General features: G+C 41.3%; 1 protein-coding gene across 8 annotated transcripts in view; it reads right to left on the reverse strand.

The window, feature by feature from the left end:
* ABL2 (ABL proto-oncogene 2, non-receptor tyrosine kinase) overlaps positions 1-25,036 on the reverse strand; it is a 91,932-nt gene extending 66,896 nt beyond the window's left edge. For 3 of the 8 annotated variants that reach the window (XR_005064864.1, XM_037035206.1, XM_037035203.1), the window contains exon 1: positions 24,603-25,036. Coding sequence is in view for 7 of the 8 variants with exons in the window: in XM_037035206.1 (XP_036891101.1) it covers positions 24,603-24,759 (157 nt within the window). In the remaining variant the exon portion in view is untranslated. The remainder of the gene's footprint in view (positions 1-24,602) is intronic. The other 5 variants (XM_037035208.1, XM_037035204.1, XM_037035214.1 and 2 more) reach the window with 3 other exon arrangements.
* Positions 25,037-26,309: the final 1,273 nt, after the last annotated feature.

Genomic DNA, 26,309 nt, shown 5'->3' on the forward strand with positions numbered 1-26,309 from the left:
AATGGAAATCTTAAATGTCTGATTCTAGTTTCCATGCTGCCAACTTTAGTTATACACAATACCAAAGAAGTCCTTTAAATAATAAATGTTGGAAGAGTACTTAAACTGGGACTAACGACTGCCCCTAGGGAAGAGAACTGGGTGGCTGAAGGGAGAGGAACATAATGCAATTAAAGGTATACCTCTTAAATCCTGAACTATATTAACATGTTAACCCCACATTAATGTGTTAACTTATTAATTTTAATAAGATTTAAAAATTCCATTTAATAATACTGATGTTTGAAATTACATAAACTTCCCAGTTCAATCCTGCATTTTCAAGAAGTGACACACTACTGGCAAAAACACTGATGACAACCTTGCTGTTGTTCGGGGCCCCTCAGGGCCCCGGCCGGGTTGCTCAGTTGGTTAGAGCATCATCCAGAAACACCAAGATTGCAGGTTCAATCCCTGGTCAGGGCACAGACGAGAATCAACCGAGGAAGTGGAAGGACACCTCAATGTTTCTCTTTTCTCTTCTCTCTCTCTTCCCACCATTCAACTCTCTTTAAATTTTCCTTTAAAAGATTCCTGCCCTGGGCAGTGTTGCTCAGTGGGTTGAGTGTCACCCTAAAACCAAAAGGTTGCCAGTTCAATTCCCAGTCACAGCACATGCCTGAGTTGCATGCCAGGTCCCCAGTTAGGAGCAAGTGAGAGGTAACTGATTAATGTCTCTCTTGCACATCGATGTTTCTCTCCCTCCTTTCCCCTCTCTCTAAAAATAAATGCAATCTTTAAAAAAAAATAAAAATAAAAAAGATTCCTCAGGAATTTCTCAGCACAAGAAGTTATTCAATCCTTTGAACATTCCCTTAATCTCATATTTGGAAGTTGGAAGCTACATTTAGAAGTTCATTCTTTTAGGGTAAAAGCCATCAAACAGCAGTATAATAACGTCTTTTTTAACTAATGATGGGACCGTGTGTCAAGGACACTGTTCTCCAACTTGTCACCAAAGACAGCAGTAACAAAGAACACCCAGGGTAAGCTCTCCAGTATACCCAGACCTTGAGCCCTAGCCCTGGTAATGGCATTGGGTGGGAAGAAGGATGGGAATGGAAAAGTGCAAGCAATTATTTAGTCACTTCCCTTCATCCCTTCTAATCAAAGCTATTCATCCCCCTATTCAGCCTGGAAGTCATTCCCAATTTTACTGAAAACAGTGCTCCTCTCAACTGACATGAAAATATAACTTTTCTGGCCTTCCAACACAGCAAAACTTCTAAAATAAATGAGAATCACTACTTTCTTGTAGTAAGAAAGGAAAAAAAACACCCATTTTTTTTCTGAACTCAAAAACGTTTGAGGCAATAACCACCAGAAAAAGGTGGTTGAGGAATCACAATACGAATTTCCACACTTGAAAAATGCAGCAAATCCCATGACCTCACTTATATGTGGAGTCAAAAACAGTCCAATGCAGGAGCAGAGTCAAATGGCAGCTGTGCCAGCGGGACAGTGGGACTGAGGAGATGCCGCTCAGAGAGCACCAAGTTCATTGTGAGGTGCATAAATTTGAGAGCTCGAATGTACAGCCTGGTGACTATCATTAGTAACAGTGTATTGTATACCTGAAATCTGCTATGAGTGCAGATCTTAAGTGCTCTCACCACAAAAAGGAAGGGAGAGGGGGAGGGAGGGAATAAGGAAGGAGAAAAAGGAAATGGTAACTAGGTAAGATGATGGAATATGTTAATTAGCTTGATTGGGGTGTGCATTCCACAATGTATACATATATAAAAACATCATGTATATTGTATTATCAATGTACATCAAAACATATCAAACATATAACTTGATGTTTTAATATATTCAATTCCTACTTGTCAATTGTAGCTTAATAAAGCTGAAAAAATGCTGCAAATTCTTCCACAAGCAAATACTGTCAAATTTATAGCCTCGACTAGTTCTAAAAGTTGACCTTCTTTTCATGTAAGCAAACAGGAAAGCAGTAACTTTATTAAATGGGAGATAATTTTTAAACTATAGTGGCAACTGGATTTTCTTCCTAAGCACTGGAGTATCCCCTAGTGGACTGGTAAGGAACAGGTTTGTGTTTTGCTTATTAAATTGAACCCTTTAAGTCTTTGATCATAACAAATTCACTAACAACCCCACCCAAAGAGTATCTTTTTTCCCCACGGTCAAAGCAAAAGTAACACTTTTTGGTAAATTTCATAAATTTGAATCAAATGGTGGCCCTGCAAGACAGAAATAAATCTGTTTCTTGAAATATACTGACTTTTTAAAATCTCTTCTAAGAATTTTGTTATATAAAATGATCATGAATTTAGGAATTTAAAATCAGTCTTCACTCAAACTACCTCACTGATAACTGTCAGTATTCACATTATGAATGTTAAGCAGAGTGCTTGCTAAAGAGCCAGTGGTTACCAAAAAGAATGTGAGAAACTGAAAGGCACTTACAAATTATCTGTTTATACACCGTATCATTTCTGGTAATACGTGACATAACAATCACTAACAACCATTTTTAAGGCACCAACACCCTATACAAAATAAAAACTAAACAATGACTATTTCATGTTTCTCAATACATCAGGCAAAGATCTGCTGAAGAGAATAGAGCGTACAAAGCTCTACAATCCTACTTGAAAACACTGAAAATACTGCTACCAATCTTCCTCCCCTGCAACCTTGACGTTGCCTGTCCCCTCTTTCTGAAACCCTCCTCCCCACTCCTAGCCACTGACCTATTCGGTTCTCGACTAAATCAACGCTAACCTCCCCGACCAGGCACAATTCCATTATTATCGGGCAGCATTCTATTCTCTCAGGCTTGTTGTGACGGTCACGTGAACACGTGTCATCCACCTCAAACAGTGACAGCCACCCTGTGAATGCTACTAGTATTGACCCCAGTAAGTATGTCGGAGATAAAATGTGCTTCTGCCATCTAAGATGATTTCTCAGAGCAGCAAGTTTCAACCTTTTTCATCTCACGGCACACAAACTAATTGCTAACATTCTGTGGTATACCCAAAAAATACATTTTTGCTTATCTGACAAGAAATAGGTATAATTTTGATTCATTCACACCGGACAGCTATTGTCATTGGCTGTTGTGGGATTTTTTTGTGAGTTTTTTGTTGTTGTTGTTGTTATTCTGACAATCTAAGGGAAAAGGGGTCAGTGCCCCCAACTAAAGAGTCAGGTATTGCATGTTTTAAAAATTCTTGCTACACACCGGTGTGCCATGACACAGCAGTTGAAAATCGCTGCCTTAAAGTTTTATTTTGCTGTTAAAAACCACTTTATTACCAACATTAACACAGTAATAGAGTTGTTCTTCTCTATTCCTCACCAAATTCTTTAATACCCCTTCCTTCAATCAGTAAAGCTTAATTCCCCATCCTTTGAGTAAAATTAGGGACTTACTTTTAAGGTGGAAGCAAACTTGCGTAACTCAAAGACTAGGTCATAAAAAATACTGTGGCATTCTGCTCACTGTCTCGAATCAGTTGCTCTGGGAAGCCAACGGCCATATTGTGAGGACACTCAGCCAGCCCTGCAGAGGAGTCCCCGTGGGCAGAAACTCGGGCCTCCCACTGGCAGCCATGTGAGTGAGCTACCTTCGAAGCAGGTCCTCCAGTCCCAGACAAGCCTTCGGATGATTGCAACTCTGGTGGGCAGCCTGACTAGAACCTCATGAGACACCCTGAGCCAGAAACACCAAGCTAAGAAACTTCCAGGTTTCTGACATGGAGAAACCACGTAAGATCACAAACACACACTGGTTGTTTTAAACAGCTAAACTCTGGGGTATTGGGTTACTACTCAGTAACAGATACAACTAATATATTGTGTTTAATACGATATCTTTAAAAGAGGATAACGATAGTAAATGAAGAAAGAAAAAGACACTATCAAAAAAGACCAACAACTCGCCCTAGCCAGTGTGGCTGAGTTGGTTGGAGCATCATCCCATAGACCGAAAAGTCACAGACTCAATCCCCAATCAGGGCACATACTCAGGTTGCAGGTTCAATCCCCAGTCAGTGCGCGTGCAAGAAAGCAACCAATCGATGTTTCTCTCTCACACAGATGTTTCTTTTTCTTTCTGTCTCCCCCACCCCTCTAAAAGCAATGGAAAAAAAAAGTCCTCAGGTGAGTATAAAATTTTCTTTGAAAAGACCAACAACTCAACAAAACAATCAACCTAATTCAAAAATGGGAAAAGGACTTGAATAGACATTTCTCCAAAGATGTACAAATGACCAACAAAACACACACACAAAGATGCTCAACATCTTTACTCATTAGGGCAATACGTATTGAAACCACAACGAGACATCACCTCACACCCATTAGGATGGCTGCTACCAGAAAAACAGAAAGCGTTAACAAGGACGTGGTGAAATTGTAACTTAGTGCTCCACTGGTGGGAATACAAAATGGTACAGCCACTATGGAAAACACTATGGCAGTTCCTCAATTAAAAACAGAATTGCTACATGACCCAACAACTCCACTTCTGTATGTGGAACCCAGAGAATCAAAGCTGGTTCTCAAAGAGATATTTTTACAGCTATGTTCACAGCAGCATTAGTCACAACAGTCAAAAGGCGGAAGCAGCCCAAGAGGTTCAGCAACAGATAGAGAGAGAAACAAAATGTGGCACACGCACACAGTGGACTGTTATTCAGCCCAAGGTAGAGAGTTTGACACATGGTACAACTCGGATGAACTTGAGGTTAAAAGAAGTCAATCACAAAAATACAAATACTGCAGGATCCCACCTACATGAAGTGCCTTGAGCAGTCACATTCACAAAGCCAGGGGCCAGGGAAGGGGAGTTAGAGTTTAACAGAGTTTCAGCTCAGGATGACAAAATGATTTCTGGAGATGGATGGAGGTGATGATTATACAAAGTCAATGTACTTAATGTTACTGAACTGTATGCTTCAAAATGGTAAATATGGTACATTTTATATAATGTGTATTTTACCACTGTTTTTTAAAAATCAGACATTTTTAAAGAGAATCAAACAGAACGTGAAAAAATGAAAAATATAGTTGAAATTAGAAGTTCAACGGATGGATTAAATAGCAGCTTAGACTGAAGGGCACTCAGATCTAAGTTCTTTGAGCATCCTGATAACCAGAGTTTTGAACTTTGTATCTGATTGCTTATCTCCATTTTGTTTAGTTCTTTTTCTGGAGTTTTCATCTGCTCTTTCACTTGGGCCATGATTCTTTTTCTCCTCATTTTGGCAGCCTCTGTGTTTGTTTCTATGTAGCAGGTAGAGCTACTATGATTCCCTGCCTTGGTAGTGTGGCCTAATGTAATTAAGTGCCCTACAGGGTCCAGTTGCACAGCGTCCCTTATCCCCCAAGCTGGGTACTCGAGGTGCACCCTTCATGAGAGCTGAGTACACCTCCTCTTGTACCTGAGTCTTGATTGCTTACCCAGAGCAGTCAGCTACAAGGACTGGTTGTGTCCACTGACCACCAGCCTCCAACCACCAGCCTCCACCCTCCGTGGAGGATTAATTGTGCAGGGGCAGGGTGATGGTGCTCTGGCACTGAGTGTGCAGGCTCTGGGGTTCCCCAGGTGGTGCTGGCCAAGGTCACCCCCACCTGTGTTCTGCCTGAGGCTACCCTGCACAAGCTATAAAGTAGTCTCAGACAGCTGCTATCTGTGCTGGGCTTGGCAATTCTCAGGTGAAGCCAAGCTGTGAATCTAGGCTGGCTTGTACTGGGCTTGGGGCCACTTAGCAAGAGGTACAGGAACTGGGGGCTCATTGAGTCTAGCTATTGCTTGTCTGAGGGGATTTAAGAAGTTGTGAAGCATGAGCCAAGACCAGCCATTCATATGGTAAAGTCACGGTTAACAGTTTGGGTGGGCTCATAAATTGTGTGGGACAGAGTCTCAAGGGATCTCCAGGGCAGGGCAAATTGCAAGCCAGATTGATGGAGTCTCAGATATGCCACCCACAGTTCTATAGCTCTGTGGGGGAGGGTCTGGAAAAGCCACAATGGCCCCTGCCTGCCTTTCTGTCTGCGAGAAATCTGTGCCCCAGCTCCTGATTTGATGCCAGATATTCAGTTCCTCCCTGTATGCCATTGGTGCCTTTCAAGCTGCTACCCTGGTGGTAACTGGAGCTCAGAGGGAGTGTATCTTTGTAAGTCCATGTGTGGGTTACGGGAAACTGCATGGGACTCCAGAAGTTTCTTCCACCGACTCAATCCCTGCTGATTTTTGCAGCCTTAAGTTATGGGGACTTATCTATCTGGCACTGGAACCCTGGGCTGGGGGTGCCTAGTGAAGACCTCAACAGCATAAAGAAGATTTAGTGAGGAACAAAGGATACACTGATTAAAATAAAGAACAATTTACAGGGAAACAATTTACAGTTGAGTGGAGGAAGCCGAGAATCAAATCAATGATTTGGACCATAAAGGAACCAAAAATAACCAATCAGAATAACAAGAAGATAAAAGAATCCAAAAAAACAAGGATAGTGTAAGCAGCCTATAGGACAACTTCAAGAACTCCAACATTCACATCATAGGGGTGCCGGAAAGAGAAGAGAAAGAGCAAGAGATTAAAAATCTATCTGAAAAACAGTGAAAGAAAACTTCCCTAAGTTGGTGATGGAAATAGACATTCAAGTCCAGGAAGCACAGAGTCCCAAACAAGATGGATGCAAAGAGGCCCACTCCAAGACACATCCTAACGTTAAGAATAAAAAGAATCCTAAAAGCAGTAAGAGAAAAGCAGTTAGTTACCTGCAGGGGAGTTCCCATAAAACCATCAGCCAATTTGTCAAAAGAAAGTTTGCAGACTAGAAGGGATTGGCAAGAAATATTCAAAGTCATGAAAAGCAGGGACCCACAGCCAAGACTGCTCCACCCAGCTAGAACTGAAGGGCAGATAAAAAGCTTCCCAAACAAGGAAAAAACTAAAAGGGTTAATCAACACCAAACCATTATTATGTGAAATATTACAGGGACTTATTTAAGATGATCATCAAACTATGAACAATAAAATGGCAATAAATACATATCTATCAACAATGGAATCAAAAATCAAACTAAACAAACAAGAACGGCAACAGAATCATGGATATGGAGAGTGTTTTGATGGCTGCCAGGAGAGGTGGGTGTGGGGGATGGGTGAAGAGGTGAGGGGATTAAGAAGTACAAATAGGTAGTTACAGAATAGCCTCGGGTTGTAAAGTACAGGAAATGGAGTAGCCATTTCAATTTACTTGACCCACAGACATGAACAATGGTGTGGGGACTGCCTGAGGGGGTGGGAGGTGCTGGGTGAAAGGTGGCAAAGGGGGAAACATTGGAACTGTAATAGAATAATCAATAAAATACAAATTAAAAAAAGAGCACTTGATAAAACATACAAAATGTGGCACAGTGATACAACTGAAATTTGGAACAGAGGTTACACAATGTGAGAACAAAACAAGAAGGTCAAAATATATTTTAAAAATCTTAAAGAGAAAAGAGCAGAGAAAATGGACAAGAGGCAGTATTTGAAGGTATAATTACTGAGACTTTTCTAGAACTGCTGAAGTTGCAAGAAGCACAAAGAATCATAAGCAGGATAAATAATAAGAAATCCATAGCTAGTTACTTTGCAGTGAAAATGCAAAATACTAAAGACACAAAGATTTATAAAACCACTAGACAGAATGACATATTGTCTCCAGGAAGAATAATTATACTGGGAACTAACTTCTTAATGGCAATAATAGAACCCAGGGGATAACAATAATACACTGAAAAGGTTCAACACTAAACCAGACACACTTTAAGGCCATGCACTTCAGCCTATTATGATTTTCAGAGTCCCCTTTGCCCCACCAAACAAAAATAAACTACCATCACCATATTAGCATAAACTAATTCTTAACTTGATGTAATATCCAAATCATAGGGAGGGTGTTTGCTATTCTCCGGATTATACCTGCTTGGTTCAGTAGAAATGCACGTTTTAAAAAAATGCTGTAAAGGTGATTTTGATACACACTCTTGGTTAAGGAGAAGAAGAGAAGGTGGAGAGGGAGGGAGGGAGGGCATATGTGTTACCAAAATATTAAATATTGTGGAATCTAGGCAGAGCAAATGAGAGTTTGTTATGCTTTTCTTGCAACTCTTCGCTAATCTTGAAACTTTCAACATAAAGTTATAAAAAACAAAAACATACTAACACTAGAACTGTGCAATTCTGTTTTAAGATGCTACCATCTCTCTAAACATTAATTATAAAATTTCTAGAACATCATGTCTATAAATTAGTCCAAATCGTGACACTGTTACCTGAAGTATTCATGATGAGACAATAGAGGTTGGAAGCATTTAATCAATTACTGAAACTTACTAACACACAAGTGTAAACTAGTTCATGACGACCTCCCCATAAAGGTGTAGAAAACACTCAAAGTTTCTATGCCTCCCTATCCACCTCCTGACTTGGTACTAATTACATTCTTAGTTATTAAAATAAACTATGAAAAGATCCACTGCATGATTACGAAGATAAGTTTAAAATTCCATTTTGTAACACTTAGTGTTTCTTGTCTCCTCACTACCCTTGCTACACAACCTCTCATCAGACCAATAAGCAGGAGAGGAACACAAGCCTCACCTTCTCTTTTTCCCCTTTAAGCTTCTCCAACCTCTCTACATCTTCAAGAGCAGAAAAAGCAAACTAACAATTTATGAGTCATTACGTGCAAGACACATAAAAGGGGTGTCCAACCCTTTAATGTCTCTGGGCCACACTGGAAGAAAAAAGAGTTGACTTGGGCCACACAGTTTATACATAAACACCAACGAAAACTGAGGAGCAAATAAAAGATTTTAAGTAAATTTACAATTTTGGGCCACATTCACAGCCATCCTGGGCCACAAGCCACCCATGGCCCATGGGTTGGACACCTCTGCAATGATTAAATTCTGTATCCGCAAGTAGAATACCTGTAAGAAGAAGTCCTATAAGTTTAATGGCAGTAAATATTTAATCTCGGCACACTGGGATAAACATCATTTGGTGTAACTTAACAGATACTAGGAATCATCTACACTGTAACGGTATAACGTTCTATAAGAAGAAAAAGAACAAAAATGGGCCTCGGTCCCATTAGATCTCTACACGTGACCAGTTAGTATGTACATTTAGAAACGGGCTGTTCACACCGTGGGATGCTCCTCTTTTGTAAATCACCACCTAAAAACCAGGGAGTAAACCCACGCTTCCTTCTTCTTGGAAGAAATTAAACAACTCATGACATTTACAAAGGAACAGAGTATCACCTTGCTGTCCTCCTCCACACGTTATTTCCAAGAGTCAATGCCTCAGACTAAGTAGGGTCTGTGCAAAAGGTCATATAAAAAAGTAACATCCTACGAGTTTTCTAGTTCAGCTTTTAAAAAAAGTAACTTTAAATGATGTATACAAATTTGTACTTTCTTAGTTTTTGGTATATCAGCAAATTAAGCAATGCTGGACTATAAATGAATTAGTGATTGATCTGTACCCTGAAATAATTTCTGAAATGCCATCTGCCTTTTCCCCTATAATTACTAGCATTAGTGTATGCCCTGTTCTTAAATTAATTTAGTATGAGCTCAGCAGAAAAACAAATACAGAAGCCTTCAAGAACTTAATCTAACCGAGGAAACAGGAATAACAAAAATTGTAAGACAAAAGTATAGATGTTAAATAGGGTGAGGAGAAGTAAATGCAAAAGAAGTTTTGAGAAGAAGGGAAAACAACAACAAACAAAACTTTTTCCTTTGAGATTTACCAGGCTCAAAATATATAAAGTAAAAAAAGATAATTAACAAAAACTGCATGTACAATTGATTGCTGTGTGTACAATCTAGTTAAGAACACAAAGCACACACATGAGAGTTGAAAAGGGTGCACACCAGATCGTTAATGATGGTTTGTCTCCAAGGAGGAAGGTAGGTTTTTGGATTTGTTGTGTTTTGTTATGTTCTTTCTCTCTTGTAATAAAATCTACTGTTTTTGTAATAAGGGAAAATTAATTTTTCCTTTCCCTTTGAAGAGATGAAGAAAAACAGTACATAAATGGCTTTCCCCACTTTTTCCGGTTTAAGATGGAGAAAGTTCTTTGTATCTCAATTCACAGCTGTCTGGACCAAGAGGAACCTCCTCTGGATCTAAAAGACTCTGAACATCACTCAGAGATGCTAGAGTTTGAGTTCAATGCGGTCACGAGATAGGAATCTGGGTTTTCTCTCCACGGGAGAGGGTCAGTGTGCTGCATGCGACACAAAGAGGGACCCAATGTTCAGCAACCAGCCATGCAAACTACGGTAGTTATCACCGCTTTCCATCAAATATTTCTAGTGCCCCTCATGCATGGAGCCGAACTCCACCTTCCTTGTCCCCTTGACGTGATGTGAGACCATATATCTCTTTGGCTGATGAAATACAAAAGGGAAGTGATACATGTCTCTTCTGGCTTTTTTAAAGGGCATTAATGGGGTTTTTAATAAGATTTTATTTATTTATTCTTAGAGAAGGGAGGGAGAAGGATGGGGGCAGAAACATCAATGTGTGGTTGCCTCTCGCATACCCTTCCACTGGGACCTGACCCACAACCCAGGCATGTGCCCTGACTGGGAATTGAACAAGCGACCCTTCAGTGGTTTGCAGGCCAGCAGCACTCAACCCACTGAGCCATGCCAGCCAGGGCTCTTCTGGCTTTTAAAGTATCCACTAGTACCACTCTCTTTCCCTCTGCAATGGGCAACTGCCAGCATTCTGGAATGATGGTGGAAGACTCTGTCAGCCTGGGTCTATTGGTAACAAAAGATGAGCGTAGCCCCTCCCCCGCCTCCCCCCAAGCCCTGATCCCCAGCATGTGCAAGCAAGCGTGCACGCACGCGCACACACACACAAACACAGATCCACCCTGAACAAGTGGTGTGAGTGACAAACTTTTGATGTGTTAATCCACTAAGATGAGGAGGGGGCTGTTGTTACCAACCTAAAACCTAGTCTATCCTACCTAGACAGACCAACTAATTCTAAAGTTAATATAAAAAATAAGCAAGCAAGAATAGCCAGGAATAGTCTGAAAATGAAGAGCAACTGAAGAACTAGCAGCACTAATAAGAACTAACACTTAGACTGCACTTACTACGTGCCGAACACAGTTCTAAGGACTTTCTATAAACTAATCATAACAACCCTATCAGACACGTTATCATCATCTCCGTGCTACTAATAAGGACACTGAGTTACAGGAATGTTAAGTAACTTGCCCAAGGTCACACAGCTAAGGAAGTGAAAACAAGAATCAAAGTAAGACAGTTTAGCACAAAAGCTTGATTTTAAAAAATGTTTTATTTATTTTTAGAGAAAAAGGAAAGAGGGAGAAAGAGGGAAACATCAATGTGCAGGAGAAACATCGACTGGTTGCCTCTCACACGCCCCCAACTGGAGACCTGGCCCCCAACTCAGACATGTGCCCCCACCAGGAATCGAACTGGTGACCTTTCGGTCTGGACACCAATGCTCCATCCACTGAGCCACACCAGCCAGCGCAAAGTCTATGATTCTTAATCATCATGCTATACTGCACATTATAAAAGTAGAATAATTAAAACAGTATGATATTGCACATAATTAAGCAAATCAAAAGAACCGAAAATCTGGAAATAGAATCAAATGCCCACAGGATTTTAGTATGTAAAAAGGTGGATAAAAGATAGTCAATAAATGGTTATTCTTAAGTCCCTATATCACACCAGCAATTCCAATTCAAGGCATTTATTCTGTAGTTATACTAGCTCATGTTTCAAATGACACATACAAGGTTTTTCACTGTGTCTGAAAACAATCTAATTATATAAGTCATCTGTACAATGAAATGCTATGCATATATTCTCTTTAAAAAAGAAAAGATCTTCATACATTAACATAAAAGAATATCCAAGACAAATTAAGTGGGGGGAAAAAAGCAAGGTACAAAACTGTAAATACAGGGATGGGCAGAAGTAGGTTTACAGTTTAATACAAATAATAAATAATACAAGGATAAACTCTGTTTCATGTCCTTTTGCTCACCCTGTAATGTGTGTCCACTGGTCTTTAAAAAGAAGGACTGGGGGGAACACATGCATACACACATGTATGTATGCACACATGCACAGTATATGTCTGAAAGTACACACCAGAAACTGCGACCGGAGTGCCAACACGGAGTGGCCAGGGAGAGAGGGTGGCAGAAACACTTCTGTGCCATTTGAATTTTGAACCATGTAAAGACACTGGTCATTAAGTAGACAAACAATTTAAGTTTTGAATCCTTTAACATCACAAATAAATGCCAAAAGAATATATTGGGGGCTGTCCTAAGAGAAGCTGAGCAGCCATCACACTCCATACACAAACTGAATCCAAGAATGCCGGCTGGAAGAAAGGAAAACTGAACAGATGTACAGAGCAAAAAAAGATGCCAAAACCTCGAGGCCCTGAACGAGAAAGACGGAGTACGCAGTCTTAATTTCTAATGGCTTACCAGTTCAGTTTCCACGAGGCCCAGCTGTGATTCCTACCCCAGCATGCATGACCCCCAGTCCACCGCATACAACACTCCCTCCCGCCACTTTCTGGAGCTGGCCATTTCATTATACACAGGGTCCGGCAGAAGTAACGCCTGCTTGAGTGCGGTGGTTGGGTAATAATATGGGTGTAATAATTTATAGTTTTAATTTCAACATTTCACCTAAAATGTCATGCGGTGTGCTTGAGTATGATATTGTTATGTTACAGAACTACATGCTTATGATTCTGTATAATAAAAGATTTTGTAATAAAAAAGGGCATTACTTGTGCTGGACCCTATATATGTACACACACATATACACATACATACGTACGTACATACATAGATAGATATTTCATACATATTTTTTCTTAAGGCCCCTAACAACTAGCTTACTTTAGGGTGATGCCAAAGGGCCCTTTGTAAAAGAGGAAAGATTTATAATTACACCTAAGTGCTAGAAATATCCAATCAGAATGCTGATAACTATACCAAAAATAAAACAAAAAAACTATACAATTATCTATACTTTCAGACACACTGAAATCTGGTAATTAAAACCTAAGCACAGAACAAACCTAAAAACAATATACTTCCTACACGTTGTATTATGGTCTCAAAATTATCTCAGCCTTACCATTATCATAGTTGTTTGTTAAATGTATTTAGAACCAATAAAAATAAGATTTAAAAAATTGGGAAGTGTGATGTGAATTGAATGTCTTAGAGAAGAATAAAGTAAGCAAAGAGAAGCTAAAACAAGAGACGAAAATAAATAATGCTTGAGTTTCTAGAAGCCATCACTTCCTGTTTCTGGGCCGGCCTAGCTGCACCAACTACTAAGGTAGCACTGTGACGATGAACTGTCAACCTGTGGAATGCATTTACCAAACTTAACATTCCCTTCAGTGCAAAGACAAATTAATAACTGCATGCTTTATCTAGATGCTAACCACCATCTAGATAAAGATGGTGACATTTTTATCTAGATAATAACCAATGACATTTCTTTATGTGGAGTGTGGAGAAATAATTTCTCTAGTGCCCTATTAAAATATACCAGCAAATTTCTTTTTAATTTATTTGTTTATTTTTAGAGAGAGGAAGGGAGAAGAAAAAGAGGGAGAGAAACATTGATGGGTGGTTGCCTCTCATACACCCCCCAAAGGGGACCTGGCCCACAACCCAGGCATGTGCCCTGACTGGGAATCGAACCAGCAACCCTTTGCTTTACAGGCCTATGCTCAATCCACTGAGCTACACCAGTCAGGGCCCAAATTTCTAAAAATACATTTATAATATGTATGTATGTATGTGTATGTGTATGTGTGTGTATATGCATTTCTGCTACATATACCTTAGTTTTATGTACCATATGTACTTTAGATATTTTTTAGAAATTAAGTGGACAAAACATGTGTTAACGTTACTGCTAACAACAATAGCCAGAATTCACTGAGAAATAAGCATAGATGATCTCTTGCCCTGCAATGTACCTGTACCTCCACCATGGCTCCTCCAACCAAATGCCTTATACTATCTGTCACAGAAATGTGATCAGGATGGATAGCAATGATAAACACTCTTTCAAAATAATACTTTTTTTAAAAAGTCCGTAGAAATGTGAAGTTTTAAGAAAAGAATGTTGGTAGAAAGTTACTACTTCAGAAAATATGACTGCCTACCTAGAAAGATAATTAATGGAAGAATGAGATGCAATCCGGGTACACTAAGGCAACAAGACCCAAGACTGACAAAGGAAAAAATCACTATTCTTCCTAGACACGAGCAATAAACAATTGGGAAATGTAATACAGAAAGATTACACTTGCGACAAAAATTATAAAGTGCCCACAAATAAGCCTAACAAGAAACATCAACAAAAATTTTTTTTAAAAAAGGAAGGAAGAAAATGACCAAAAACAATATGAAGAAAATGAGAAATATTTAAGGGCATAAAAGATTACTGAGACTGGTAAAGGGACATTATGTTCTTGGATGTAAGGACACAATAATGCAGCAATGTCAATTCATCCCCAAGTTAACCTATAATACAGTATAATAACTACCAAAATCCCATTGAGATTTCCAAATCTTAAAAATCTGACCCTAAGGATCTTTAGAAGACATAATATGCAATAACATCCAAATAAACTTGGATAAATAACACAATAATGGGGAGCTACCCAGATAAGCATATGCATTTTAAGTTGATAATTATCATAATTAGAATATGTTAACAAAGTACAGGAAGAAATAAAGATAAATGAAACCAGAGTTTTTAAAAGATCTGTAAACCTTTGAGAATTTAATATATGAGAAATACAGCTCTTCAAAGCTGTGAGAATTGATGAACTATTAATTAGTGCAATGAAAAAGCATTAAGTTGCTTCCAACATCAAATAAATTATGTATGTATACATATAAAATGATTTCAGATAGGAGGAAGTTGGTAATATAAAAAATTTAAAAATGAGATTTTAAGATGATCTTGTAAACACATATTCATCAAGAAGACAATGATTACTATCTAAAGAAAAATGATTACAATACATACCCAGGGCATGGAATACTATAAAGCTGTTGAGAGAACAAGAAACCTACACCTACTGCCACAGAAAGGCCTTCCAGACATTTAAGTACAAAAAACAAATCTGGGAGGAAAAAACCCATACAGTACAATGCCTTTTACAAAATGACAAGAGGAGTATTAGTATGTACATGCTCCTCTGTGTGCACATACATGGAAAGTTCTGGGAAAACACACAAGCCATGAACAGTTTCCTCTATTAACGGAAAATGGATCTAGGGTAGGAATAACAAAGGCAACTTTCTATAGGGGACATGTCTAGTCTATATGCTTCTGTATTGATTTTTCTTTTACATTGAGATACTTCATATATTCTTGTACAATAAGAAATGCAAATCTCAAAAATAACAAAAGCTACTGTAACAAAAATCAATCTTTCTTTCCTATAGGAAACAGATGGTGCTACAAACTGTGCCTGTTGGGACTGCTACTTTTAGGAAAATGTTCTCTTAGTAATTATCTGGAACCACAAAATGCTAAGTGACAATCTCTAGTCCTAACTCAGTATTGTTATTTTAATTTGCTGGAATTAGCACACAGAGAGGAACATGTTAACAAAACTGTATGTGTTCACACTGTGTATCATGTTAAGCCACAGAACATTTTCCTTGACCTTGACCACATCAAGTGAAAGGTTTCTCCTCCCTCTCCTCGGAAAGCAAACCAGGGACTGTAAACTGCCCGGGCCTGCTGAGCTTTGTGTTCTGCTGGATCAAAAGCCAGTCCTGGCAGAGTTCAGCGGGCAGGGGGAACCGGCAGTACCACACTACAGACTCCGCACACTGACCGCACTAAGCAAAGAGGGGGAAAAATGCTCAAGGTACTTACTTTTTTAAGCCACCAAAATCAAACTTAGCATAGTATTATATTTAAGTCTATGCAATATTTGAGTGGAAGTTTAACTGAAAACAATACTGAGACATTTTCCTAATTTTAATTAGCAACATGCCCACAATTTACATACTAAAATTATGCACTCAACCCAAAAGGGCAGAGATTGGTAACCAAGAGTTACTATATAAAATATCACACTTCCACACCCATAGACACACAAAACAAGACTCACGTTCACCAACATCTATTTAAGCAATATCATTCTTTTGGATAGCACTTGTATTTTTTTTAAGATTTTATTTATTTTTTAGAGAGGGGAAAGGGGGGAGAAATAGGAGAGAAACTTCAGTGTGTGGTTGCCTCTCACGTGCCCCCTACTGGGGGTGCCCTGACTGGAAATCCAACTGGTGACCGACCCTTAGGTTGGCAGGCCGGCACTCCACCCACTAAGCCACACCAGCGAGGGCTGGACAGCAGTTCTATCTAAATTATGCCTTAAAATTCTCTCAGAAACATTAACACCATTAATTTCTATGAAATAACTGAATAAAGAATGTAGAAAATACTCTGGAGAATTAAGCTAAAAATTTCTTAAATTCTGGCATATTACCTAAAAAGGAAAGAAAAAGTCCTTATAAGTTGCATACTGCAATAATAAACTACATATACCATGTTAAGTGTCTCCAGAGATAAACACAAGATCACTGGAGTACTTTATTTTTAACATTAACATTCTATAAAACAGCGTCCCCCTAAAATAATTGTTTAGTCTCAAACCTAACACCCTTGAAAATAAAGTAACTACGTTTAGTCTCAAACAAACACTCAAGCAGGTTAGCTCTGTACCTGGATATTCTACGCATCTGGATGTACACCTGGATATAAAGGAAAAATAGTCACCTATGCAGTTTTATCAGGTAAAACTATTAATAACCAGACACTGCCATTTAAAATGTGTTTAACTGACAATGACTATTTCAGAAATACACTTTATAAGAGGATACAAATATAAGAAAAAAGTTGTTGCATAATTACTCACAGTTGCTCCACAATCACACCTACTATGTGGACTGTACCGTGTGTGAAGGATGCAAGGTGAAGAAATCAGTTCTGACAACCTAGTATCTCAGAATCCGAGAGTCGTTTACACAAATACTTACGCAATACACAGTATCATCAGCAGCTTTCTAATGACCCGCTACCAATACAATGTAATAAGTCAACAACAAATATTAGAGAGTATGTATAGCTAATATTTTATACTTTATTCCACATTTATAGAGAAACATGGCTTAGTATATTCATCTTCTTATAGTAGCCCAATATACCATCACTGATACCTAGTAGATTTTAGCAATTTCTAAGAAGCAAAGAGAGTTAAAGAACTGTAATCTACAACAAAGGGGGGGGGTATATAATAAAAGCCTTCAATAAGAAATAATAGCAACAGTAAGCCAAGAGCTGAGACAGCAGTTCAATGTCACCATGAGATTCCACAGAGCAGTGTTAGTGCCCACGGCCCCTTCGTAAGAGTGCAGTCTCGGAGTCTGAATCTACAGCTTCAGAGCACACTGGGCCACCCTGTCTTCCCATTCTGGAAACGCCAATACTGGTCTCAAGACAGGTAGGGGGAAAAAATCCTAAATATTGCCCTGGTTGGTGTGGCTCAGTGGATTGAGTGACAGCCTGCAAACCAAAGAGTTACCAGTTCAATTCCCAGTCAGGGCACAGGCCTGGGTTGTGGGCTAGGTCCCCAGTTACAGGGTACGTCAGGGGCAACCACACATTGATGTTTCTCTTCCTCTCTTTCTCCCTCCCTCCTCCTCTTTAAAAATAAAATCTTTTTTTTAAAAAGCCTAAATATCTTTGAATACACACACACTTTTATACATATACACACACCCCATAAGGTAACTAGGCACCATTATATACCAAAATTATAGAATCACAAACAGGTATCCCAAATTCTTTGGTCTCTAATCTTTTTCAATTTGGGCAAGTAGGGTCTGACGGGGTTTATAAAAACCAGATATTAACACGTCTGACACAGCCCCCAGTAAGTGCCATTTTTCTTCCCCACTTCTCCCAAGAACTGAGGCTGTCAGCAGAACCGGATGCGTCCTCCCTCCTTTTCTCCCTGATATTCAAGATTCTCAGAAGTGCGCCCCTCAACAGACCTTCAACATACGAACCTTTAAGTTGAAGCCAGAGCAAAAACACATCATCTCTTCCTGCCACCAGAACATGAGATAAAATGGTGACACAAACACATGTGCTTGAACCAGTTTTAGGCAGTTTTAACACGTTTTTCTGACACAGCTGCAGTCTGTGAATCACCTGTGATCTGTTCCTCTCCCTAATTTCACATTACCGTGGTTCTCAAAGTGTGAGCCCAACCAGCTGCATCAGCAATGCCTGGAAGTTTGTCAGAAATGCAAATGTTTAAACCTCACCTGAAACCTGAATCAGAAACTCTGGGAGTGAGGCCCAGCATTCTGTTTTAACAAGCTCTCCACGCTCAAGTTTGAGAGCAGCTGTCTACATGATTTGGTGAAACTTCAAATTTACCTATTCCAGAAGAAATCTGTTAAGATTGAGTGAAGTTAACATTTCATAAGTATTTTGAAATCTTATATGCATATGGTAAAAAAAAAGTTCGTTTGACTTACAAAAAATCAAAATCTAAAAGTCCTACTATAACATGCCTTTAGCCCTAGTTGGTGTGGCATAGTGGATAGAGCACTAGCCTTTGAACCCAAGGGTTGCTGGTTCGATTCCCAGCAGGGCACATGCCTGGGTTGCAGGCCAGGTTCCCCAGTAGGGGACACATGACAGGCAACCACACACTGATGTCTCTCCCTCCCTTCCCCTCTCTAAAAATAAATCTTTAAAAAATAAGTAAAACATTTAACAAGAAACTTTATAACCAAAGGTAAAAATACAAGGAGGCACAAAAACATCTAGGATGTCAGATGAATGAGGTTACACTATTAAGTCATCAAATCCTACCTAGCAAACAAATGTGCCAGATTAGAATGAAATCTGTACCAAAACTTTACATCCCCATTGGCCTGTGTTTCTGGTTTAACTTCTCTGACGGAAGGAAAAAACATCCTACGAAAAGAGTGAGTGAAAAAAAAAACCCCAGCCCCTAAGACAAATCTTAAGACGATATTGGCCTTTAGAGGAATGTAGGCATTTGGGCCTAATGTGATTTCAGATTCTTCTCCGATTTCAGATGGCCCAAATGTCCCTACCATTTTGTTCCTTTCTGGAAGTCCTTTAATAACCAAGAGTCACTTGAGAGAAACAGATTCAGAGAAAATCGAGACTTTAAGTGTAAATACTGAGAATTCTACACTTTGGCATGCCATCACGTTGACAATAGCAGTGTCTTAGTTTACAAAACACTCTCACATATGACTCATAATCTTCACCACCGTTGACAATAGCAGTGTCTTAGATAATTCACAAAACGTTTTCACGTGTGACTCATAATCTTCACAACAGTCTTGAGGTAAATAGCAAGGACAACAAAACTGCTGTTTATTGAGCACTTAGTGCCTGGCACTTTCATTAAGAGCCTTACATAACTTTATTGCTTAATCCAACAATCTGCTGAGGTCGGAGTTGCAAACCATTTACTAATATCCCATACAAGGCACACGGTGAATACAGCTCTAATGTGAGAATCTGTGCTCCCTAAATCTCTGTGCTACGGCAAGTTGCAGAGAAAGGGCTTGCGTTTCAGTCCCATGGCTTGAGAGCTAAGCGATCCTGAAAAGCCACACAATTCTCTTAACTCTCCATCTATGAAATGAGAGAATTAACGCCTGCCCCCACCCATTTCAGAGTAGCAGCAAAGATCCAATGAGGTAGAGGCCATAAAAGATCTTTACAAACTCTAAACAAAGAACCACACAAATATAAACTGTCTTCAAGAGAACAGAAATAAACAACATAGAATGGGGGCTGGAAGGGAAAAGATGCTCGTTCTTCCTTTGTCTTGTGTTTTCTTTTTAAAGCTGAAGACCCCTAAGGAGACGACTGAGACTTCACAATTTACCTGGGACCTTACTGGCAACTGGGCTGTGACAACAACATCTGTATCACAACTCAGCCAGCCACTTGGCTAAAAATACAGACTCAGCTATATCGCTGTATCTTGCACAGATTTGGAGGTTAATAAAAACCTGACAGCCGATTCATTTTCCAACGTTTAGTCTCAGTAAGAACCAGTGACCACTGTACCAGGTCCCTACAGTTAAAACTCCCCGCAACAGCCTTCCTGTTCTCTTCTACAGCATCAGTGCCACCTGGGGTGCCACCTCCTTCCTTCTCCAGAGACTGGACTGTGAACTACAGGGTCAGAATAAATAAAGCCAGGCAAAACGGTGAGTTTGATTTAAAGGAAAATTTCTAGTATTGGAAACTTCACAAGTTAAGGTTAACCTACAACAGTACTTTCAGCAGATAAGTGAGAGAAGTGAAGTTGAAATGCAATCACTCAAGTGTTGTGAGTTATGTCAGATATCAAAAAGGTATTTAATACCAGATTACTTACTGGTCACAAAACACCAGCTCACCAAAAAGGTCCAAGAGCAGAGCTCAGAAAAGGCACACAGCCCTCACCTCTTTCACACCAAAAGCCTTTTATTCCTTTTAAATTACATTCACAAAAATCACTTTTAGCAAGGCAAATTCTTTTAACTCACCATATATTAACAATAAAAATACCATTCTCATCTTCAATAAGAAAATATCATTTCTGTCTCCAGAAGAAAAATCATGGACTCAGATATACTATCTCTATAACATAGGTGCATTTTTACTAACTATGTACCATATTGGATCTTCTTTAAACCTACATGTAAACTCAGCAGCCTGTCAGACCCAACTTTCATACATAAAATGCTGTGCAAATATCTCAATACTGAAATTCAAGACAGAGATTTGTACATCAGTTCTAGAACCCAGATTCTCTTGTGTAAATGTCGAATGACTGATCCACTGAGGGGTTCTGGAATCTAATTCATTCAATTAAAAATCGACCACATTTCTAAGCAGTGGTTCTCAATTAGGGGTAATTGGCCAGGAGACATGTAGCAATGCCTGGAAATGTTTCTGTTTGTCACAATGTAGGGGGGGGGACGGTGGGGGTTGTTGCCAGAAACGTATACCACTGGCATCTACTGCATAGAAGCCGTGGATGCTGTTCAACATCTTACAAAGCAACGGACAGCCTCCCCCCCCCCACAAACACACACNAGCCTCCCCCCCCCCCCCCCGCAAACACACACATTAATAAAGAATCGTCCACCCCAAAATGTCAATATGGCCAAGGCTGAGAAATTGATCTAACAAAGTTCATAAATACCCATCTGTCTAAGAACAATACTCACTTCACCTTTGTTTTCTATATTATTTGCTGATTACTAATTCCATTGTTTTCATGCTGGTCTTTGGCAACAAACTTACCCTATTCCCATCCTTTCAATCATCTTCAAACTTCCAAACTTGTCAACAGAATAATTATCACCTCAGCCAATGTCAAAGCTTATGGTCTTTGACTCATCCCTACTTTTAATAATAGTAGTAGTAATGGTAGCAGCTAACACATACTTAGCTCTTAACTATGTGCCAGGCACTATTCTAAGTGCCTCACATATACTAACTCATTAAATCTAGGCTTAATGACTACATATTCTTATGAGGCCCATTTTACAAATGGGGAATCCAAGGCACAAAAAAGTTAAATAACTTGCCCAAGGTCACACAGATAATAAGCAGCTGGCCCTGACTGGTGTGGCTTAGTTGGCTGAGCAACCTTCTACAAGGCAAAAAGTTGCTGGTTGATTCCCAGCCAGGGCACAGGCCTGGACTACCGGTTCGGTCCCTGGTAGGGGCGCATAGAAGAGGCAATCAATCGATGTTTCTCTTCCGTATCGATGTTTCTCCCTCCCTCCCCTTCTCTCTATAAATAAATAAATAAACAAATAAGCAGCTGAGCCAGGTTTCAAATCCAGGCAGATTGTCTCCAGAGTTCATGCCCTTAATAAATATTCCAAAGTGATCTCTCCTCTTTCACCCTCTACGTTAAATTGTCAAGTCCTTTAAGCTCCACAAGGACAGAGATTCTGTTATAGCCACAGCAACATCCCCAGCACATAACAGGTGCTTGAAAAACTTTCCTTTGTTAATTGAATGAAGTAACCCTCAAACTTACCCCTCCCATTTCTACTGTCTCCATTCAAAGGCAATCTTCCAGTATTTCATACTTGGGTTTGTTAATGTATCCTATAAACTAGCCAATCAGGTAAACTGATAGAAACCTCTCTGCCACATTTTACACTGCTTCTCACTTAATGTCATAAAACCTTAACAGTCAGAAGTTACCTTAACAATCATCCAGTCCAACATGTTACAGATTAAAAAAAACAAAAGATGGTAAGTGACCAAATCACCCAGCCAGGTGAAGCGAAAACCAGGACTTCATTCGTGCAACTTCTGCTCTGCAATTCACTCCTGGGGGATTAGCTTCACTCCCAACAGAAGTCTCTTCCCACCAACAAATCATTCCACTGTTCACACTCAAGTTGTTTCTCCTGACCACTGCCCTGGTTTTATCACTCCTCAGACCCAACTCTTACCCATCCTTCAAAATCTTTTCCTATGCCATTCTTCATGACTTTCTCCTTCCCTGATTAAGATGCTAGAGGAAGAGGATCACTGAGGCCTACTGGGCCAAGTTTCCCCAAAGCAAAGCTACTTGGATTTCTTCCCTGAAAACTATCCACCCACTCTTGCCTCCTGTGTTTTAGAAAGTGGTTTTGACAAAGACTAAGTTATACAGCACCTTCACAACATGTTCATTCATATACCTGGAAGAAAAGCTCGCTCACATCTTTAATAGCAGACACGTAATTCTTTTTTTTTAAAGATTTTATTTATTTCTATAGAGAGGGAAGGAGGGAAGGGAAGAAGAAACGGAGAGAAACATCAATGCGTGGTTGTCTCTTGAGCGCCCCCCACTGGGGACCTGGCCCTGACTGGGAATTGAATCAGCGAGCCTTTGGTCCGCAGGCCAGCACTCAATCTACAGAGCCACACCAGCCAGGCCAGTCAATAGCAGACGTATACTTCTCGAATAGCCCCAAACCAGTTACATCTCCTCCGATAAGAAATAGCAAGGCTTACTCACTAAGTCCAAGCCCATATAACTCTGATACGACTCCCCTGACAGCCAGAGCTCCCTGGGTACATCTCTTTCTTTGCATTATTAGTTCCCCCAAAACTCCGTTTCTAATAACTAGTTCACAGTTTCTTTTCCTCCTACATCATGCGGTACGGAACACCCAGTCTTCTTTTTCCTTTATAATGTTCTACAGGCCTCTTCGGTGCAATTCCAGTTTCACTGCTACCTCTCCTCCGACCTCAACTATCCAGTCCTTCATACAGAAGTCACATCTCTCTTCAGCTTCTCTTAGGGCTTAGGATATCTACATCTCACAAAGGTCAGTTTTGCTTTTTCCCCCTTCTCCACTCTTCCTTCCTCTAGAAAAGCGGTCTCAAAAGTGGTGTGGGTGGGTGCGCCTCAGAGGAAGTGCAAAAGAATTCACTGGGCTGTAGGCAAAGATATCTACTATAACTCTTAGTACACTTATTTTTCAGCACATGCTTTCTTAAATTCTATTTCTGTGTACACTGTAAGTTATATAACGTATTAGCAGAAGTATGAAATTAATAAAGGTACATTAATTTCAGAGGTTTATGCTCTTCTGCTGATAAAAGTGTATGATCAAAAGAGACGATTCTAAAAATACCTTGATAACCAAAGTAATAGGTTCGGGACTATGGGAAGGGCCTAAGTTTGGGTACATGCACACGGAGCAGGAAGAAAAACGTGTTCATACCCGAAGTCCTAACCGATCCCACCAACCTCTAAGCCCTACCAGTTATCTCGGAATTCTGTCCTACTCTAAAGAGCAGACCTGGGGGATGGTTTGGCAAAGTCCTTCATTTTCAGTTGGGGGGGAGGGAGGGAATCAAGAGTGCTGAGATACCACCCTTATCTTTCCCACCGAAGGGTATTTCGGGCAGGCACTGTTCACTATTCTGGCACTGCTCATCGCCTGACTTACAAATACACTTTATACGACACTGTCTCCTGAGATTCAGTCGCTATTTCCCAACCCCTTTAAGGAACAACTCACGTTCCCTTCGCTAACGCCCGATTCACACTAACACCTCCAGGGCTGAGCTCACACCCCACCTCATCGACCCCGCCCCGGGCCGCACGGTCCCGTCCCAGGGGAGAGGAGAGTCCATCCACGGTCCCTAAGACCACTTCTTCCTTCTCCGCCCCCGGGAGCTGCCAGCCAGGCTGGAGACGGAGGGGGAGGGGTGTGACTCGCCTCCCGTGACTGGCCCAGATGGCAGCGGATTCCGCCCCCACTCCCGGGCACCCTTCCACCGCTCGACCCCCAAGGGCTGCCTGTCTGCCGCCCACCCCGCCCCAGCCCCACCCCCGGCCTCCCGACGCCCGCACGCCGGCTCCGGGACACACTCACCATGCTGGGTGAAGATATTGAAGCCGGCCTCTGCGGTGCGCCCCGCCAGGTCCCGCCTGCGGCCGGAGGGCCTGGCTGCACTGCTGCCCCGGATCCCTCGGGGCTGCGGCTGCTGAAGCCCCGGAGCCTCCCCGACGCGGCCCACCTGCTGCCCCATCCCTGCGCTCGCGTACGCCCGCGCCCCCGCCGACCCCCGGTCACATTCCTCCTCCGCTCCGGCCTCGGGCTCCTGGGGCTGCTCCGGCCTCCTTGCCAGTCCAGGCCCCGGCCCTGAGAAGCCGGGCCGCCGGCGGCTCCGCGCCCGCACTCCACACAGCAGCCGCCGCGCTGCCGCTCGGCGACTCACAGATCCTCCTCTTCCCTCCTCCTCCCGCGGCTCCGCGCCCCCAACGCCGCCGCCGCCGCCATCTTTAAACCACCGAGCACTGGGAGGGCGTGGGGCAGAGCGTCCCCCGCCCCCGACCCAACCGGTCACCTCCGCTACTCGGGGGGAGGGCTTCCCCGCGGCCCCGCCCCGCCCGGCCCCGCCCCGCCCACGCTGCCCCCGCCTCCTCGCGGGCTGCGTCCTCGAGTGCCCACCTCGTGGGCACGTTGGCTGCTGCGTTAGGTCTTTCGGCCCCTAAGACCCTATCCGCATCTCCACTCCGCAAGTTCCGCTCAGTGCCCTACGGCCTTCGGGGGTTGGTGGGTGTAAAGCTCTTCCTGTCCCACCTCCACCTGTCAAATCAATCAGTCCAGCTAAGCGCCCCAGGTGCACCGCTCATTAGCAGGCGCAGCTGTACAGAGAAGCACGGGGCATGTGGTGTCAGGTGAGGATCCCTAAAGTGCTCAGGAGAATCCCTTCAAACACCGTCGTCGGCAGTGGGCCTAGAATCAAAATTATCTAAAATTTACATGAGGAGGGTAAAGAGGGACATTATTGTTTCAGTGTGGTTTTAAAAATTATTTCATGATGTTAAATTGCACTCGGTTCAGTAGTCTGCACTCTACAGACTCACTGGAGAAGCAGTTGTGACCCCATTTCTCGTATTATATTACCACGAATTCCTCTTGAACTCCTTGACTATCTAATCACACGTGTGTCTCTGTTACCCTCACAATGCTTGACAGTAAAGCTAATCTTCTCACTGGCGTGCTTTACATTCAGTGCACGTGGGCAGGTCTTTTGATTACAAAGGAGGGGGGAAATCTGTCTTTCACGCTCTTTCTGAGCCAGAACTTACCTTTAACTTATATTATCTAAAGAGGGACTCAAGCAGAATAGTGTGTTTATACACTCACACACGCATATACATATATGTGTAAATATTCACTATCCCCCACTACATATTCTGGCATCTTAATATTGATTCATTTTTTTATTTTAAAGATTTTATTTATTTTTGGAGAGAAGGGAAGGGAGGGAGGAAGAGAGGGAGGAAAACATCAGTGTGTGCTTGCCTATCGCGCGCCCCCTACTGGGGATCTGGTCTGCAACCCAGGCATGTGCTCTGACTGGGAATCCAACCAACTAAATTGCGAATCCAATCCAACTTTGGGTTCGCAGGCCGTCACTCAGTCCACTGAACCACACCAGCCAGGGCTGATCCAGTTTTTTAAGTTCTCAAAGAATTGGATAATTATCCTCTTGCTTTTCCTTTGGCTTTTCTATTTCCTCTATAAAAAGTATCAGTTATTGAAGGTACCACATTGAAAATTGGCTTAAAT

This window comes from Sturnira hondurensis, unplaced genomic scaffold (genome assembly GCF_014824575.4).
Source record: "Sturnira hondurensis isolate 20B ecotype Veracruz unplaced genomic scaffold, ASM1482457v3 Scaffold0022215, whole genome shotgun sequence".
Classification (NCBI taxonomy): domain Eukaryota; kingdom Metazoa; phylum Chordata; class Mammalia; order Chiroptera; family Phyllostomidae; genus Sturnira; species Sturnira hondurensis.